Source organism: Hibiscus syriacus, unplaced genomic scaffold, assembly GCF_006381635.1.
Source record: "Hibiscus syriacus cultivar Baekdansim isolate YM2019G1 unplaced genomic scaffold, ASM638163v2 tig00117022_pilon, whole genome shotgun sequence".
NCBI classification, from domain to species: domain Eukaryota; kingdom Viridiplantae; phylum Streptophyta; class Magnoliopsida; order Malvales; family Malvaceae; genus Hibiscus; species Hibiscus syriacus.
Window position 1 is genome coordinate 248795 of NW_024063528.1, and position 20119 is coordinate 268913.

Here is a 20119-nt window from a genome sequence, read left to right on the forward strand (position 1 = left end):
ATTTGTTGAATTAAATTAAAATTATGAGCAAATTGATAAAATATATAAGTAAATGCCTCATCAATTTATCTCTTAAATATTACCGACAAGTGACTTAATTTAATAATTTATATCATTAAATAATTTGATTGATAAAATTAATAGATGAATGATCAAATTAAAATATCTATAAAATTAAATGATCACACATATAATTTACTCTTATTTAATTTGAACTATGTATATTATGTGTTCATTTCCATTCGAATCTTTAACATGCTCTATGGACCAACTCTAACCTAAAAACACTTGAGCATATGTAGATATATCAATTCTTGACTAATCTCAAAAGTTATATCCATGTTTATGTCATAACCATTTTTTTTTTAGGTAAAACAATTAAATATTATTTTAAAAACGATTACGACTTTATTTTGAAAAAATGGGTGATTTTGAATTGATTTGAATAAAATTGAAAAGAGTCGCCATCGACCTTTAGATTAGGCAGGTCGAATACCTAAAAACGTCTTTCAAGAATAATTTTAAGAAAAATCATTTTTAAAGACAAAAGGGGTCTACGTTTACCAGAAAATCGATTTGATGGGTTCGGGAGTCGGTTACGTGTGGGGAAGGATTAGCACCCCCACAGCGCCCAAAATTGGTACTGTATCGCTTACATATAGTCGTGTTGATGGAAATTATAAATCAAATATAAAGTTAAAATATGATCTATTTATCGAACGTTGATTAATTTGCTTCGAATTAAATAATTAGAGAAAATTCTTTAACTCGAAAAGAAATCTCGAAATTAGCAATCCTCCATCGGGAAAGCTAACTCGACTATTTCTCATCCATAAAGAATATTTCTCTCTTGATAAACTGTGAATCGAATATAAATAAAATTGACGTTTGCATACAACAAAATAAATTGATTAACTAAAATGTGAATTGAATACAAATGCAAATTTTGAAATTGACATTTACATAAAATAAATTACTATTTAAAATAACACACATTGCATCATTTTAATTAATTAGTGAAATATACTCGACTTGTTGCAAGTTCCTATGTCGTTAAAATGCCGTATCGGATCGCACCACTTCGACCAAGTGATACTTTCCACGCTCATTCTACGCATACGTGTTCTTAAAAGTATTTGGATAATATTTAAATAAAGAAAAATGGAAATAAATAGAAATAAAAATATGTGAAATAAATATTTACAACAAATAGAATTAAGCATGTTTAATTACATATGGTACAAATAAATACATAACATGAAAAATGTACATACATAGGGGATTAAAAGAATGTTACAACCCAAAATATAATGGTCAAAAAGTAAGTATTTAATAATTACAATGACTAACATGGTAATAACAAATTAAAGTGCTAAAACAGAAAAATAGAAAATTAAAAGACTAAAATGGCAAAAACAGAAACGTAGGGACTAAAATAGTAATTAAACCGAATGCAAACTAGTGGCTAAAATGAACAGATCTACAAATCTTAGAGTCAAATTTGAACATCAGCCAAAACATACAACATATAAAAATCAATGACTAAAATGAAACTAATACAAACATTGTGGCCAAAACATACAACATATAAAAATCAATGACTAAAATGAAACTAATACAAACATTGTGGCCAAAGTAAAATATGAGTACAATAATATAACATGGGTTAAAATGTAAACATGCAAACATGGCAAACCATAACGCAAATAAAATAAAATAACTAAGCTTTATAGACAAGTGACTAAACTGTGTAAATTGAAACTACAATATCAGAAACATAAAATAAAGAAACTAGATTAATCAATGGCTACAATAAAACAGAACAAAATCAGTGGTCAATTTTAGAATAAACAGAAACTTAAAGATTCAAACAGTAATTATACCAAATACCAAACAGTGGCTAAAATATAAGAAACATAAATATCATGGCCAATTCGAATAACACAAAGATTATAAAATACATTGAATCAGAGATCAAATTGAAATATTTGAAAATATTAAAACCAGAATCAAATATAGACAAAATGCCATAAAGCACGGATAGTGACCAATATGTAACAGTGAAAAGATGAAGGCCCAAAGTCAAATAAAATGAAACTTCATTCAATGGTTAAATCGTGAGATTACAAAGCTCAAGGACCTACAGAGTAGTTTACCCATAACTCAAAAAATCAGATGATATTGGGGGCAAAACGACTGCGTTTTGCTCGGCATACCCCCCCAAAACCGAGCTCATCTCTCACATTCCCTCATCTCTTCATTTCAACCAAAAACCAGAGAGAAAGAGTTGGAGAGAACTCTCCCAACTCTCTCATCGGAGAAGATGCCAACCGCTGCCGCCGGCGGAGTCCACGGCGACGCACGGTGGCCGGAGGGAACAACCTATCTCAAAAAATCCCCTCGTTCTCCTCAATCCAAATCCCCAACCATCTTAGTCTAAAACCCACTCTAGACCCCCAGATCTACAAGTTTACCTTTCGAAGTAATAAGACACCGTCGACCTTTGGTGTTCTCGATGGCTTCCTCCGACCGAGGTAAGGGTTCTATCTTTCTCTCCTTGTTTTTTTTGTTTGATTTGCTCTTTTTTTTTTTCTGTTTTTTTCAAAACCCGAATGCTCTCGTTCTTCTCTCTGTTTTTTTTTTCCGAATGACCCCCCCTGTTCTCTGATATCTTGCTTGATTTATGGTTGATTTTTGCTTCGTTTGGTGAGATGATGATGTCTAGGAATAGGGGAAATTATGGGTTGTTGATTTAGGGTGACCAATTTCCCGATTTACCGGGATTTAGGCATTTTATATTTTAGGGTTTGGATATATATATATATTTTTTGATTTGGGTTGATTTGGGACTGATGGGGTTGTTGTGGTTTACTGTAGATGACGATGGTGGCGCGGGAACGGCGGCTGGACCATCGGAGTGGAGCGAGACGGGCCGGAACAGTGACGGCGGCGCGGCTGTTCACTTGCTGCTGGCGGCGGCGGCGGTTGGATGATGGGTTTAGGGTTTAAAACCCTAATTACTGCGTGATCTGGACCGTTGGATGGGTCCAGATCCAATGGCCAGGAATGAGGCGGCTGGAACATTTAGGGGATTAGGGTTTGAAACCCTAATCTGATTTAGGGTTTGAAACCCTAATCTGATTTAGGGTTTGTTGGGCTCCGGGATTGGGCCTTTGGCCTGCAAAAATTGTAATATGTAATTAATAAACATAATAATAATAAATAATAATAATAATAATAATAAAATAACGATAAAAAAACCCGGACAAAAACGGGTGTCTACAGCTGCCCCTCTTTGCACATTCTTGTGTTAACAAGAATAGGGCAAAGATGATAAGACAACACGTTTTTGTCTGGTTCTCTGCCATTTATACATAGAAATTGGATAATATTGGTTGTTGGGGACGACACTGCTCATACGTGATGAAGAGTTCTTGTCGTCTAAGGGTGACATGGTTCCTACGTGATGAGGACATCTGGTCGGGGAATGACACGGCTCATACGTGATGAAGAGTTCTGGCCATCTAAAGGTGATAACACGGTTCCTACGTGATGAGGACGGCTGGTTATCTATGGTTGACATGGCTCCTACGTGATGAGGAGATCTGGTCGGGGAATGACACGGCTCATACGTGATGAAGAGATCTGGTCGGGGAATGACACGGCTCATACGTGATGAAGAGATCTGGCCATCTAAAGGTGATAACACGGTTCCTACGTGACGGGGACGGCTGGTTATCTCTAGGATAATGGTTTCAAAGAAAACCAACTCAAAGACTGGATTTTGATAAAAATTGTCTCAAGGGAGACGAAATTCATTTCAAGAGAAACGATCTCAAAGATATTTGCTTTATTTCAAGTGAAATAAACTCAAAGATAAGTTTTTCCAAAGCAACTGTCTCGAAAGAGACAAAATTCGTTTCAAATGAAACAACCCAAAGACGGCGTTTAAAGGGAATTGTCTCCACCGAGACAAAATTTGTTTTTTAAGGGAAACGTTCTCAAAGATCGGTGTTTCATGAGAAATTGGCTCAAATGAGACAAAATTCATTTCAAGAGAAACGATCTCAAAGATGTTTATTTTGTTTCAAGGGAAACAGATTCAAAGTTGGTAAATTTTATTTCCAAAGAAATAAACTCAAAGATTTTTCTCAAAGACTGTCTCGAGAGACACAAAATTTTGTTTCCAAAGAAAGAGATTCAATGATTTTTCAAAAGAAATTGTTTTAAGGGATAAAACATTGTTTCCAGAGAAACAAACTCAAAGATGATCTTGTTTTAAGAGAAAATGTTTCAAGAGAAAATGTTTCAAGTGAAACGACTCAAAAATGGTTTTATTTCAATTGAAACAAACTCAAAGATTTTGTATTTCTAGAGAAACTGCCTCAAGGGAGTCAACATTTGTTTTAATAAAAACAATCTCAAAGATGGGTAGTTTTAAAATAAATGGTCTAAACGATCTCAAAGGTTGGTATTTTCAAAAGAAGTTGTCTCGAGAAATTTTTTTCAAAGGAAACAAACTCAAAGATTTTCTTCTCAAAAGAAATTGTCTTTAAGAGATAAATTTTGTTTCAAAAGGAATAGACTCAAATGGATTACATCATAAGTAAGACCAAATTTGTTTCAAATGAAACAATCTCAAAAGTTAGTTTTTAATTAGAAACTGTCTCAAGAGAGACAACATTTGCTTTTAAAGAAATAGACTCAAAGATGATTTTGTTTTAAGAGAAACAAACTCAAAGATTTTCAAAATGAACATATTCAAAGATTTACTTCAAGAGAAACGGTCTCAAGAGATACAAAATTCAATTTAAGAGAAACAGATTCAAAGATTTTTGTTTCAAAAGAAATTATCTTAAGAGAGACAAAATTTTGTTTCAAAAGAAACAAACTCAAAGATTTTTGTTTCAAAAGAAACTATCTTAAGAGAGAAAGAATTTTGTTTCCAAAGAAACAAACTCAAAGATTTTTTTCACAAAATTGTCTCAAGAGATACAAAACTTTGTTTCAGACTCAAAGATTTTTCACGAAATTGTCTCAAGAGAGACAAAACTTTGTTTCAAAATAAATAGACTCAAAGTTTTTCAAAAGAAACGACTCAAAGATATTTATTCAAAAAGAACCAACTCCAAGATTTTTATTCAAAAGGAACAAACTCAAAGATTTTTTAAGAGAAACTGTCTCAAGAGACAAAAATCGTTTTAAAAGATTCAAATATTGTCGATTTTGTTTATATGGAAATAATCTCAAGGGTGTTTTCAAAAGTGTTTATTTTGTTTCAAATGAAACAATTTCAGGATTTGTTAAAAGGGAAAACTGTCTCGTGCGAGACCAATCAGCTTTGAAAATCTCAAGTGATATTAATTTTGCTTTAAGTACCACAACCTTGAAATTTGTATTATGAGAGAAAATGATGTCTCAAGCGAGACGAAATTTGCTTTAAGATATAGTCTCAAATGAGACAAAATTTGTTTTTAGAAAAATTGTCTCAAGCGAGACAAAGTTTGTTTTTGAGAAACGATTTCAAGTGAGGTCAACTTTGTTTAATGTGAAACAAATCCGAAATTTGGATCTCAAAGGGAAAAGGTCTCAAGCGAGACAAAATTTGTTTTGAAAGAAACAACAATCTAAGGTGAGATTAATTTTGTTTTTAGTGAATCAAATTTAAAATTTGTATCTCAAAGGAAAAATGTCTCAAGCGAGACGCAATTTGTTTTAGAATTCTCAAAATTTGTGGAAAAATATCTCAAGCGAGACACAATTTGTTTTAAAGAGAAAGTTGTCTCAAGCGAGACAAAATAAAATTTGTTTTTAAGAAAACTATCTCTAGCGAGACGCCACTTTATTTATTATATATATATTTTAAAAGAAAATAATCTCAATAGCTCAAAGTTTGCCTATTGATTCCTGCATGTTGAGGAAACGTTTTCAGAAGATCTGATTGTTGACTTCAGGAAGCCAAATATGTGGATTGCATTGTTCTTTCAAGCTGAAACATCTGGTTATTTCCGAGCTCTTATTTCCTGAAAAGATCAGAATGATGCATTTTTTGACTACTCTCTAGGATGTTATGATGGATGTCGATTTTTTTTTTTTCTCAATAAATGTAATTTGTCCTCCAGTGAGGAGAAAAATGTCTTTAATACACATGATGATAAATGTTTGATACAAATTTTATGTATCATGTATGTATGTGTATGTATGTATGTATGTATGTAAGTTTGTATGTATGTGTATACTTTTCTCGATCTAGAAGGAGAATGATCGCGAGAGCAGTCTTCACTCTATCATTGATTTAACTTGTCCGTATTTCCACCAATGTGTACTCTTACAAACCTTGACCTGAGACCATTTGTTTATTCCATCAAATTTTGCCCTAAAATTTAGCTTTCTCTTGCCCCAGCTTCGGTTCTGAGCTTCGGAGAGATATTTATTGAATTCCAAGATACGCCTCCAGAGAGATTATATTGTTTAAAAATGTTTTTCTTCTTCTTTTATTTTCAAAAAGTCTGAAAATATCAATAGTTTTGAAAAATGTTTAATCAAAAGTTTTGAAAATATTGCTCCTTTCAAGGTTTCACAATTGACAAATCATAAAACAAGAGTTCATTGGATATCAAAGAATTAATTACTCTTTTAATCCTTCAACAAATTATAGCTATTTGACAAGTGTCAAGGTCAATGCTATCTTTGAGAGATGGTTAAGTAAGGAAGGATAAAAAGTCTCAAGTGGTTAATTTTGGTCAAAAGTATAGTGTTCTCATTTATTTGATGTTCTCTGATCTGATGGAGTAGCTTCTGTACTCAGTTATTGGAAGTGTTCTCTGACTCCCAACTCTCATGTTCTCATTCATGTTGTGTGATGCCTCATCAAGAGATTTGAGCAATCGTCTCCTATGTAATAATCTTCATATTCGAGCCGCCCTTTCAGGTTTTCAACTCGAATCCTCCTTTGGTTTCAAGACGTTACTCAGAATTTTACGTCTTTAACCCCCCTTTGTTATTTTTCTCTATCATGCACTAAAGATTTTAGAAAATCTTTATAAGTAAAATATTAATCCTGATAGGCGGGATGAAATATGAGGATAGTCTCTTCCGCTTAGAAATCCATGTATGATTAGAAGGGACTTGTAAGGCACGTAATGTAAGTCATAGTTCAGGGTTATGAAAGAAAGGGATAAAGGCCCAACATGTGTTTTAAGGGTATTTGAACCAAGGATCAATTAACTCTGAGGCCTTCGATCTTGTTTTGCTCAATTTGAATCTACTCGCATGTCCTTCTCTTGATGTTTTATGATCTTCGAGTTAAGCGATTCTAGAGTGATTGTGTTTGATTAATCTCACGGTTTGAAGCTCAATGCGTCATTTGAGTCAGAGACTCTTTGTCTGTGTTCTTTGTCCTCTTTTTGTTCTTTGCTTTTTCTTTGATTTTTGCTTTGATTTTTCTCTTTGCTCTTTGTTTTTTCTTTGGTTTGATCTTTGCACTCTGCGTCTGGTTCACCTTTCGGTATCTCATTTGGATCAATTTTCTTCACTCAGATTTCCTTCACATTGACCCCCAGTGTGGAGGGTGATCCTTGGTTAGGGTTGAATCAAAAGAAAATATCATTCAGGCTCAAAGGGGACACAAGGGATATATTTTCTCCTTTTGTGAAGGGATAAAGAAAGAAAGCCGTTCATCATCTCATACACAGAAGTCCTTGCAGAAGAGGTATCCCAGGGGGATAGATTTTCAGGATTAATTTTTATTTAAATGAAAACAGTAATTAATGCATGATAGAATTATTTTGAATGAATTCTATTTTTTCTCTTCGCTTCTTGCTCTCAACATGTCTCATATGCTCATGCTCGTCTTCAGAAAATTGATGCGAGATGCCCCACACTGTGTCTTCTTTGTAGGAAGGTTTAATGGTGAACATCTTGTACTCAATGTCTGTAGGTTTTATTGGTAGAAAATGTTGGTTTTACGTCTAAGAAGACGATGGTGACTTTATTGGCTCAAAGAAAGGTATGGGTATGACTTTTGTGTCTCAAAAAATAAATACAGTGTTTCAAGGTGGAAAGAATATTTCAAGGTCACAAAGAGAGGGAATGTTTCAAGGTCGAAAAGAATATTTCAAGGTCTCAAAGAGATAGAATGTCAAAAATTGGTTATTTGGTAGTGACCAAGAATTATTTCGGGTAAAAAATCGAGAGATTTTATTTTGGGTTTAGACAGAATAAAATAGGTCTAATCTTGCCATATGTCAAAAATCTATAATTCTTGAAAAATTAAAAGAATATGTAATTCATTCGATATTCAAAGAACTAAAGATTAAAATTTGTTCAATTATTTAACCTTAGAAAGTAGCATCATTTCAGTCATCAAAGATTAAAAATATTTAAGCAAATATTGAAAAAAAAAAACAAAAACGAGTTCAAACAAAACAATCTCTATGGATGCAAGTGGTTGATGCAATGACTCAATTTTCTTCAATTGTACATGCCCTCAAGTTCTGGACCTTGGTCTTCAGTGTCTTACAATTCTCAGCGGAATGACTGAAGCTTCCTATGTTGTAGTTGTACCCGAGATCAACATCATGGACTTCCAGGAACGGGGACTCTTTTCTCGAACCATCCTGGAAGACTCAATCGAACAAGCTTCTATCGTGTTGATTTCAGCTTCTTGTTTATATTCTCAATATGGTCACGTGATCAGGATTACTTCCACTAACTTCTCCGCAAATTGATCTCATGTTTTTATGAAGGATGCATATGAAAATGCTCAAAAATATAATATATATGCAAAATGCAAAGATGCAAATGCAGATGGAAAAATGTTGATCCCAACAATGAATATTTTAGAACAATTTTCACCAGAAATAAAGTTTTCACATTACAAGACAGTCCACTTTACAGACTTGTCTTCTCTTAGATGTTGAATCTGAAATGGGTCTCTGCTTCATCTTGGATCTTCATCCTTGAAAATGATGCCCCTCAAGCGTTTTGTAAACAGACTCTTTTACTGCCCCGGCGATGCTGAAGTCAATGCATCACTCTTCGATGAATAACGTTGGAACGATCGTAAATAATAATCTACTGCTGGATTAATCCCCAGATCTTCGAGCTCACTGCTTTGTCTCGGATCTTTGTATTTGGAACTGATGCCCCTAAAACATTCTGTAACCTAACTCTGTTAATGCCCCAGTGGTGCGGAAGTCAGTGTGCCGCTCCTTGATAAATAGCGATGAAATGATCGTAGATAAAAATCGACTGCTGGATCACTCATCGGATCAGTGGCTCATCATTTTATTCTCGAACGTTGCACGATCGTCTTGAGCAAGTCTCCTTCTCGTACTCTGTGCATTTCTTTTTAGCCTTCGGTGCATGTCTGTGTACGCGACTGCTTGGTTGAAAACTTTTATCTCTTCTTGTGAAAATTTTCTCTCGAATATCCCCTTGCTGATCAACATTTTCGCATTATGTTATGATGATGCAATGTAAAGAAGAATGAAAAAAACAACAGAAAATAAATAAGTTAGTGCACACAAAGAAAATAAAAGAAATTAGTTAGTACAGGTAAGACAATCGATGTAGATAAAAGTGTTATTAAAAGATGAATATAACACCTACCCATCATGATATCTACCCGAGCGTGCTTTAAATAGATAATAGTCCTACCCGTACATGTTATCTACCCAAAATGAATAATTTCAAAAAATTGGTCCTAACCGCATGGTATCTAGTTCGCATGCTTTTATTCAAAAAGAAAACAAATTCTACGAAATTAAAACAAAAGATAAGGGTTTAGAAACACTCCTCCTTTGTGTACACCTAGTTTGGGCACCTACTGACGGACAGAGATTCGATATAACTATACCTAGGGTGGTCGTTCGACGGTTCACTATATGCTTGGTTTCGACTCTAACGGAAAAAAGGGACTCGAATTGTCCTTGATGTCGGTGCCCCCTTGGGCTGCCAGACCCTCAATCCTTACCCATTACAGGTTTCAAACGGACCGAGTTCAATTCGAGGGGATTCACTGCCTTATACCCATACGAGGAATAAATTCCTACGAAGGTATAAGGTATGTATCCCATGGGTTATTTGCTAAAACTCATACGAAGAATAAATTCTTACGAGCGTAAAGCATTCACCCCAACTAATTTGGATCGAAGCTCGTGTCTAGAGCTCATGTTATGCCAATGAAAGTGATGTGTGTGAGGAGGAACATACTTATCTTCGACTCAAAAGGACAACAAAACAAGAAAAAAAATGATAAAATCCTGACAAAGCTGAAAGCCAAAAATAAAATGTTAGTACGACAAAAAAACGAAGCAATTAAAAATTTCAATAAACGGATCATAAATTAACTAAAACTAGAAATCATAATTTCCACCAAGATGACAATATGTAAACGACATACAGCCTGACTCTCTAAAAAAAAGGTCCCCAGCAGAGTCGCCAAGCTGTCATAACCATTTTTTTTAGGTAAAACAATTAAATATTATTTTAAAAACGATTACGACTTTATTTTGAAAAAATGGGTGATTTTGAATTGATTTGAATAAAATTGAAAAGAGTCGCCATCGACCTTTAGATTAGGCAGGTCGAATACCTAAAAACGTCTTTCAAGAATAATTTTAATAAAAATCATTTTTAAAGACAAAAGGGGTCTACGTTTACCAGAAAATCGATTTGATGGGTTCGGGAGTCGGTTACGTGTGGGGAAGGATTAGCACCCCCACAGCGCCCAAAATTGGTACTGTATCGCTTACATATAGTCGTGTTGATGGAAATTATAAATCAAATATAAAGTTAAAATATGATCTATTTATCGAACGTTGATTAATTTGCTTCGAATTAAATAATTAGAGAAAATTCTTTAACTCGAAAAGAAATCTCGAAATTAGCAATCCTCCATCGGGAAAGCTAACTCGACTATTTCTCATCCATAAAGAATATTTCTCTCTTGATAAACTGTGAATCGAATATAAATAAAATTGACGTTTGCATACAACAAAATAAATTGATTAACTAAAATGTGAATTGAATACAAATGCAAATTTTGAAATTGACATTTACATAAAATAAATTACTATTTAAAATAACACACATTGCATCATTTTAATTAATTAGTGAAATATACTCGACTTGTTGCAAGTTCCTATGTCGTTAAAATGCCGTATCGGATCGCACCACTTCGACCAAGTGATACTTTCCACGCTCATTCTACGCATACGTGTTCTTAAAGTATTTGGATAATATTTAAATAAAGAAAAATGGAAATAAATAGAAATAAAATATGTGAAATAAATATTTACAACAAATAGAATTAAGCATGTTTAATTACATATGGTACAAATAAATACATAACATGAAAAATGTACATACATAGGGGATTAAAAGAATGTTACAACCCAAAATATAATGGTCAAAAAAGTAAGTATTTAATAATTACAATGACTAACATGGTAATAACAAATTAAAGTGCTAAAACAGAAAAATAGAAAATTAAAAGACTAAAATGGCAAAAACAGAAACGTAGGGACTAAAATAGTAATTAAACCGAATGCAAACTAGTGGCTAAAATGAACAGATCTACAAATCTTAGAGTCAAATTTGAACATCAGCCAAAACATACAACATATAAAAATCAATGACTAAAATGAAACTAATACAAACATTGTGGCCAAAACATACAACATATAAAAATCAATGACTAAAATGAAACTAATACAAACATTGTGGCCAAAGTAAAATATGAGTACAATAATATAACATGGGTTAAAATGTAAACATGCAAACATGGCAAACCATAACGCAAATAAAATAAAATAACTAAGCTTTATAGACAAGTGACTAAACTGTGTAAATTGAAACTACAATATCAGAAACATAAAATAAAGAAACTAGATTAATCAATGGCTACAATAAAACAGAACAAAATCAGTGGTCAATTTTAGAATAAACAGAAACTTAAAGATTCAAACAGTAATTATACCAAATACCAAACAGTGGCTAAAATATAAGAAACATAAATATCATGGCCAAATTCGAATAACACAAAGATTATAAAATACATTGAATCAGAGATCAAATTGAAATATTTGAAAATATTAAAACCAGAATCAAATATAGACAAAATGCCATAAAGCACGGATAGTGACCAATATGTAACAGTGAAAAGATGAAGGCCCAAAGTCAAATAAAATGAAACTTCATTCAATGGTTAAATCGTGAGATTACAAAGCTCAAGGACCTACAGAGTAGTTTACCCATAACTCAAAAAATCAGATGATATTGGGGGCAAAACGACTGCGTTTTGCTCGGCATACCCCCCCAAAACCGAGCTCATCTCTCACATTCCCTCATCTCTTCATTTCAACCAAAAACCAGAGAGAAAGAGTTGGAGAGAACTCTCCCAACTCTCTCATCGGAGAAGATGCCAACCGCTGCCGCCGGCGGAGTCCACGGCGACGCACGGTGGCCGGAGGGAACAACCTATCTCAAAAATCCCCTCGTTCTCCTCAATCCAAATCCCCAACCATCTTAGTCTAAAACCCACTCTAGACCCCCAGATCTACAAGTTTACCTTTCGAAGTAATAAGACACCGTCGACCTTTGGTGTTCTCGATGGCTTCCTCCGACCGAGGTAAGGGTTCTATCTTTCTCTCCTTGTTTTTTTTGTTTGATTTGCTCTTTTTTTTTCTGTTTTTTTTCAAAACCCGAATGCTCTCGTTCTTCTCTCTGTTTTTTTTTTTCCGAATGACCCCCCCTGTTCTCTGATATCTTGCTTGATTTATGGTTGATTTTTGCTTCGTTTGGTGAGATGATGATGTCTAGGAATAGGGGAAATTATGGGTTGTTGATTTAGGGTGACCAATTTCCCGATTTACCGGGATTTAGGCATTTTATATTTTAGGGTTTGGATATATATATATTTTTTTTGATTTGGGTTGATTTGGGACTGATGGGGTTGTTGTGGTTTACTGTAGATGACGATGGTGGCGCGGGAACGGCGGCTGGACCATCGGAGTGGAGCGAGACGGGCCGGAACAGTGACGGCGGCGCGGCTGTTCACTTGCTGCTGGCGGCGGCGGCGGTTGGATGATGGGTTTAGGGTTTAAAACCTTAATTACTGCGTGATCTGGACCGTTGGATGGGTCCAGATCCAATGGCCAGGAATGAGGCGGCTGGAACATTTAGGGGATTAGGGTTTGAAACCCTAATCTGATTTAGGGTTTGAAACCCTAATCTGATTTAGGGTTTGTTGGGCTCCGGGATTGGGCCTTTGGCCTGCAAAAATTGTAATATGTAATTAATAAACATAATAATAATAAATAATAATAATAATAATAATAAAATAACGATAAAAAAACCCGGACAAAAACGGGTGTCTACAGTTTAATTTAATTTAATTTAATTTTATCATAAAAAATTAACGATTTGACTTATCTATTCAAAATGTAAATTGATTCTAACTCAAAATTAATTTGAACTATCAATTGAGTCTTAATTTGCTTGACATTTTTACTATTATAATATGTACGAGTGTGTCAATTTAAATGTGTTTAAGCATACATTATGCTTCAATTTATAGATATAAAAGAATTTGAGTAATTTAAATAGACATTGTATAAAAAATAAATCTAAAAACGATACTTGTCATAATGATTTAATCTACAAAATTTAGTTGCCTTAAACTTAAAACTACCTAAATTCTAAAGTAACCCAAATTTAAGATCACATTAAAACATTTAAATAAGTTCAGTCGGTTTAAGTATAGATTGCATTCCATTAATTTATAAAGTTTGAGAGAGTACTATAGTTCGGTAGCTGCTTCTTTTGATGAATACAACACTGGACGTAGCCCTCGCTCAGACCCGTATCATGCTACCGAAAGATTTGATGGAAGTTTTTGGGTTCCCATTGGGTGGGAAAGGATTTCAGGTCTCGTGAAAAATGTGCAAGTCAATGGAGTCTGGGATTCGCAACTGTTTGAATGGATGGATATTGAAGAAGGTTTAACTGTTGCAGATTTAGCAGCACCATATTGGGAGCGACCAGCTGGGCCCATATGGTGGTGCCATTTGTCTGCTGGTCATTCCACCGTCGAGGCTTTTCTCAACAATGCCCAATGGTTACATCCTGCTGTCAGCCTAGCTTTGAGAGATGAAAGCAAACTGATAAGTGAGCGGATGAAGCACCTTCTGTATGAGGTAATAGTCTCCGACATTTTGTAAGTTAGTTTTATTGCATCCACTAACTCTTATTTTAACAAGTTGTAAGTTAAATCGAGTTACATACTATTTGATTCTCTCAAGTCTCAACTAAGTTCTGATAGAATATTAACTTCTGTTCTATTTGGTTCTGTCAAGTCTCGTTAAATGTTGATAGAATGTTAAATTGTTGCATTTCGAGATAAATGTATGAAGAGAGTAAATAGTAGCATGTATACTTTGCTAATTTCTTTTAATGGCTGTTTCATACCGATATCCTACTTGATATCTGTTAAAACATGATAATTAGCATATGGGATATCAAATACGAGCAACTTAATGACTTCTTTGTGGTCTTTGCTTTTGTTGGAGGATTGATCACTAATTTTATCATTTATAAAGGTCCCGGTTAGGGTGGCTGTGGCTGGAGGGCTGTTACTTGAGCTATTGGGACAATCAGCTGGAGATCCATATGTGGAGGAATATGACATCCCCGTCGTAGTCCGTTCATGGCAAGCGCAAAACTTCCTTATAACTGTACTGCACATTAAAGGGAGCGTATCCGGTGTAAATGTTCTTGGAATAACAGAAGTTCAGATTGTTCGTTCTCGACAAACCCTAATTGACTCCATTGTGACAAAGTTGATTTCATATAACACCCATACAATCTAACAGTTTCATGTGACTAAAAATCGTTGCATACATTTTCGCCAGGAGCTTCTTGCTGCTGGAGGTTATAACGTGCCCAGAACAGTTCACGACGCCATAGCATATCTAGCTAGCCGCCTTACACGTTGGGATGATAGGTACATATTAATTCATATTAGCTCCGATATCAAGGCGTCTTTCCTTTAATGTGAATGGATGTGATGTCATCACTCATCATTCTCGGACGCAGACATATCGAGTGCATGCCTGTCATGGTCTTTTTTTCGATTCTAAGCGAGGTTTTTTGTTTTTCTAGCCTACATATTGTTTGTTCAAACAAATGGATAAAGAACATATTGATACCCATTTTGCACCTTTAGCATTTTATGTAACAGCCGACCATTCCAAATGTTTCTTCCATTGAAACAATTCCAAGAGTCTCGCATGAAGAAAAACTTTTGTTTCATCAATTCGAGCATCATTGGAAGTGAAGTTGTCATGGTTGCATTTCAATATTAAAGTAGATTATTTACATTTGATGCATTCATGCAAAATTATGTGGCTTTTAAACTAATTGATGGGTTCTCTTTAATGATTTGAATTCATTCGGTTGTTTCGTAAATCCATCTTCGAGGAAGCAGATGAGATTGAATTGAAGTTTATGAACAGGTTCTTTACTTTTAAAATCATAGAAAACTTTCGTAACAAGGATTTTCTGATATTTTCATGCATAGGTAATTTTATTGAAAAATAGTTTTATCGTGTAGGAGAAACCAAGAAGACGTGAATCTTTTTGCCATTATTTTGAACCAAGAAATCCGAAGATTATCAAGACAAGTATGCTGTATTCCTTCTCGAACACAATCCATCTTCATAATTGATTATTAGCATATATTACTCGGACTCTAGTGTTAGTGTCGGATACAATTATGTGTCCAACATAGACACATTCGGTTTCTCTTAAAATTTTCTATTGGAGGGTGATATTCTAATGCCTATATCTAAATATTTATCGAACATGGATGCTTTGGAAAATGAAGAGCGTGAGCAACATAGAGTACAATTGTTTGCTAATGTACAATGTGAATCTGAAGTTGGTTGAAAATACAACCGCTCTCAATTACTTTTAGGATAAAGCATAGTTGCTCGAACTTATTCTGATATAGAAGTTGAACTTTCTAAATATTTTCCATGATTTTCATGTGCACTGCTCTGATAATCTATGTAATGCCATATGTATATATTATGTATAATTATATTTGGTAGGAAATGCAAACCTCGAAAGATTCTTTCTAGTCCTTTAACCCATAAATCAGCGTATTTTTCTTGCGAAATGGCTATAACTTGTAAACTTTACATTAAGCATGAACATCTGGAAATCTTGTATAGTTTCTGCAGTACATGTCAATGAATTTTGTGTTTGTGCCATTTCAGGTTATCAGAGTGAAATGGTCACTCCATGCAAGAGAAGAGATCGTTTTCGAGCTTATGCAACATTTGAGGGGGAATGCGGCAAGAAGCTTGCTGGAAGGAATACGAAAGAGCACAAGAGAAATGATTGAAGAGCAAAAAGCAGTCCGTGATCGTTTGTTTACGATTCAAGATGTTATGCAAAGCACCGTACGCGCATGGTTGCAGGTCTGTATAAAAAAAGGGACAAAATTCTATGATTTCCGAGCCCATTGTATCGTTCCAAAATGATTATACAACTGTCTCTGCCTAATACTGATAACACTAATGCAGGATAGAAGCCTTAGAGTAACACATAATTTAGCTGTTATTGTTCTTTCCATCATTACTGGGCTCTTTGGAATCAACGTTGATGGGATCCCCGGATCAGAGAATTCGCCATATGCATTTGGTTTGTTTACGGCCATCCTCATCACATTTGGAATTGTACTAATCGTTATCGGCATAATTTATCTTGGATTAAAAGAGCCTGTGAATGAAGAGAAGGTCCAAGTTAGGAAGCTAGAGTTAAATCAGCTGGTTAAAATGTTCGAACACGAAGCAGAAGCAGAAGCACATGCCCAGGTTCGTAAAAGTACTTATCGGAATAACTTGACTCCAACTAGCGGAGATGACTACCTTAATGAGGCCGATTATGTTCTCATCCAATAGCACAATGTGACTGCTCAAGTATTATAATGTATTCCAATTGTTAGTTTCAACAGTGCTAACTATTGATTTCCGAAAGTTTATTCGAAAGACGATCATTTTTGTTCTCGTAACACATATGAACAAATGAAATACACAAAATAATTACAATTACTATAATTTCTATCCCTGATTCCAAATGCTTTATTTCTTTGTATGCAATGAGGTTGGGGGGGAATGAGATTATCTTTTCCATTATGTAGGGTCAGAACACAAATAGCATCAAGAAAGCAACCTTATAATAACATCAATGTAACATCGGAAGCATTATCAGTTTCTTTTTTTTTTTTGAAAGAGGAAGCATTATCAGTTCTATTGCACTCAAAACAGACCAATTATCCTAACCACATCAAATATTGTATCATTACAGAATGATTTGTCATCGAGCATCTCTTGTTCAGTCTGGTTTGGTGTAAACACATTACTGGAGGAGAGACCTAGTAAGATGTTCGCGTGCCGTGGCCAATGCTTGGGTTATTGTCTGTAGAGCACCAACGTTGTTAATATGGTTGCAGCAGTATTTCACTAGTTAAAGAATTCCCGTAGTTCTACTTTATGGGGGGATGATAAGAAAGATTGAAAAATTAAGTGTTGCATGTTTCGAGAACATGGATCATCATACCTGCTCGGACAAAGGAGCTCCGGCATCCATACTATGACTATCTACCTTTCCGGCGATAACATTTGCATCAGTTTCAAGAATGACACTGCCCATAGATTAAGGAAAAAGTCAAACACAGTGGTCGAAGAAGCATAGCTAGGGGACAGTTGATTCTAGTGACTCCACCTATTCTTCCTTTTCACTTGATTCTACATCCTAATTTCTATCATTTTCCTTCACAAACAAATAAACCGGAACATAAATGTATTAATCCCCTAAATACTAATCTCGGTTTGAGCTAACCATATGTTTAACCTAGAGTATTTGGGGGATGAGGAGAGTTAAGAGACATTCCCAGCCAAGAACTGTGGCAGAGACGCTTTAAAGAAACAAACAAACAAAGAAAATGTCTACTCAAGAGATTCATGAAACGAAATTCCTTCAGCTTCAACTATACTAATACAATGAATGGAAATTCATACCCGCCATCGACAATCTCATCAAGGCACAACAGAATAAGATCCAAGTTCTCCAATGCTTCCTTCTTGTCCTCATTGCCTCTGGAACAAAGGGTAGCGAAAACAAGGGAAAAGATGCTCAAGTTAATAATATCAAACACAAATGCATAAAAAAGATTGTAATGGTAGAAAGATGAATAACCTAAGGAGAAGTCCAACTGCGTCAAAAAAACCCTGGAGTACTGTGGCCAAGATGATCTCATTTTCATCTTCACCTCCAGTAACAAAAAAGTGAAGGTCCTGAACGAACTTGTACACGACGACATAGTTGTCAAACATTGTTATCTCAGCTGTAAAGAAAAACAAAAGCACCATGTTAAAATAGCAAAACATGAAACAATACCTAAACCAATGCCAACCAAGAATGTCTTACTTGGATGTGGAGGTGAATATCAAATATAGGTATGTGTCCAAGCATGTTCACTTTTTTTTTTCTTCTAAAGATCATATATGTGAAGGATGGTATTCCCATAACCATATTCGAATATGTTGGACATAGGTTATTAAAGAAAATGAGGTCTCACTGACTCGGGGTAACATAGTTTTCATCGACATATGAAAATGGAAAAAAGGAAAACAATGTCTAGAACAATATATCCAAGGTAAACCCTTTATGCACAATAGAAGAACCTTTCAAATTCTCAAATTTAAATGAATCGGTTCACTCACTCACCAATCACCATTGATCTACCTTTTGTAGATCTACACGATCTAAATACGCACAACGGAATTAAACTAAATGTAATGAAGCACCAACAGAGATAAACAAAACTACCTTCGGTTCGAGCATTAGTCTTCTGGGTTTTGGTAAACACAGCTCTCTCAAAGGCTTCCTTAGCAGAATTCGTCGGCCAGTCATCTGAATAATACTTAACAGCTATACGTTTCCCTTCGGAATCCAAAAGAAGAATGTTCTTAATTGAAGGGCACAACTCCTATAAACAAGAAGAATAAGATCAATGAATCCTTCTAATACACTAATTTCAAATCTAATTTCAAGTTAAAATACTTTTTTAGCACTGAAGTTTAAGTTAAAGCCTCGATTGGATCTGAATATAACTGTAAGTTAAAATCAAATGTGAGGCATCTAAATTTAGATCTGCCTTAGAGATAACTAAATATAGCTAAATCAGATCTTGAAAACACAAATTAGAAAGAAACAAAAGAAAACTCGTAGGTTCCTGTAATGCGAAATTGGAAGAGAATGTAATTGAAAGAGAGAAATAAGGCTAACCATTTCTTCTTCTTCTTTTTCCCTTTCGTTTGGCGAGATTTTCTCTGAAAATATCGGGATTTTCGTTTGACAGATGCACTCTTTCTGAAATGTGACTGCGACGAGAAATACAAGGACGAGGAAAGATTAGAATTGATATAAATAATTAGCACTAAAATCAAATTTATTTATTCAACACGTTGATTTTTTTCTCAAAAATTTATTAATCTATTAATCTGAATTAATTAAAATAAACAGTCATTATAAATTTAACTCTTCCAATTCTATTTATTCCACACAAAACTAAATCTCGAGTTATATTTGCGTAGACTAATGTTTTAAGGGTTGATTATGTATAAAGTTTAGCCTAAGATAAACCTTAATGGAAAAGTTAAAACTACTGTTTTAAGTGTTGATTAATCAACATATCAACTGATCTCAATTTCAAAGGAAATATTATTTTCGTGTTAAAAAAGAGAATATTATTTTTTTAAAATTTTAGATTCGAGTAATTGTATTTATAGAGTATATGTATGTTGTCAATAATCGTGAAATATTATTTACGTATATTACATTGTAATCACATCAAAATGTTCAAAAAAAAATAAAGATCAATATTTCATATTATTTAAGTGGTGTCAATGATAATATATAATATTTTTTTAAGAGGATTCAAATTTAAATAGTTATATCTTTAAAGTGTATAAACATTATCAATAACTAAAAAAAATTTAAACAAATATCATGTAGTAGTGTTATTAATAAAAATTGTTGATTGTAT

General features: G+C 34.2%; 2 protein-coding genes across 2 annotated transcripts; one reads left to right on the top strand and one right to left on the bottom strand.

The window, feature by feature from the left end:
- The first annotated feature begins 2175 nt into the window (after nt 1–2175).
- LOC120196000 lies at nt 2176–17049 on the top strand. The gene is made up of 8 exons (XM_039197913.1): nt 2176–2534; nt 13793–14201; nt 14604–14801; nt 14919–15004; nt 15456–15518; nt 15617–15686; nt 16284–16487; nt 16593–17049. The coding sequence occupies exons 1-8, from the start codon at nt 2176–2178 to the stop codon at nt 16968–16970; spliced, it is 1767 nt and encodes a 588-aa protein (XP_039053844.1). The 3' UTR covers nt 16971–17049.
- A 174-nt stretch (nt 17050–17223) lies between these two features.
- LOC120195969 (coatomer subunit zeta-1-like) lies at nt 17224–19486 on the bottom strand. The gene is made up of 6 exons (XM_039197899.1): nt 19360–19486; nt 18901–19060; nt 18268–18415; nt 18090–18167; nt 17629–17713; nt 17224–17487 (listed from the first exon to the last, which is right to left on the bottom strand). Exons 1-6 carry the CDS (start codon nt 19360–19362, stop codon nt 17428–17430), a joined length of 534 nt encoding a protein of 177 aa, XP_039053830.1. The 5' UTR covers nt 19363–19486; the 3' UTR covers nt 17224–17427.
- Between the last annotated feature and the right edge of the window lie 633 nt (nt 19487–20119).

Excerpts from the sequence above, each read along its gene's own strand:
- LOC120195969 (XM_039197899.1), bottom strand. Across the intron at positions 18,168-18,267 it reads GCAGTTGGACTTCTCCTTAG|AGGCAATGAGGACAAGAAGG; the intron begins GTTATTCATCTT and ends CCTTTGTTCCAG. Across the intron at positions 17,714-18,089 it reads GATGAGATTGTCGATGGCGG|TGTCATTCTTGAAACTGATG; the intron begins GTATGAATTTCC and ends ATCTATGGGCAG.
- LOC120196000 (XM_039197913.1), top strand. The coding sequence starts at position 2,176 with ATGATATTGGGGGCAAAACGACTGCGTTTTGCTCGGCATACCCCCCCA. Across the intron at positions 15,005-15,455 it reads CGCCTTACACGTTGGGATGA|TCGGTTGTTTCGTAAATCCA; the intron begins TAGGTACATATT and ends ATTTGAATTCAT. Across the intron at positions 15,519-15,616 it reads GAATTGAAGTTTATGAACAG|GAGAAACCAAGAAGACGTGA; the intron begins GTTCTTTACTTT and ends TTTATCGTGTAG.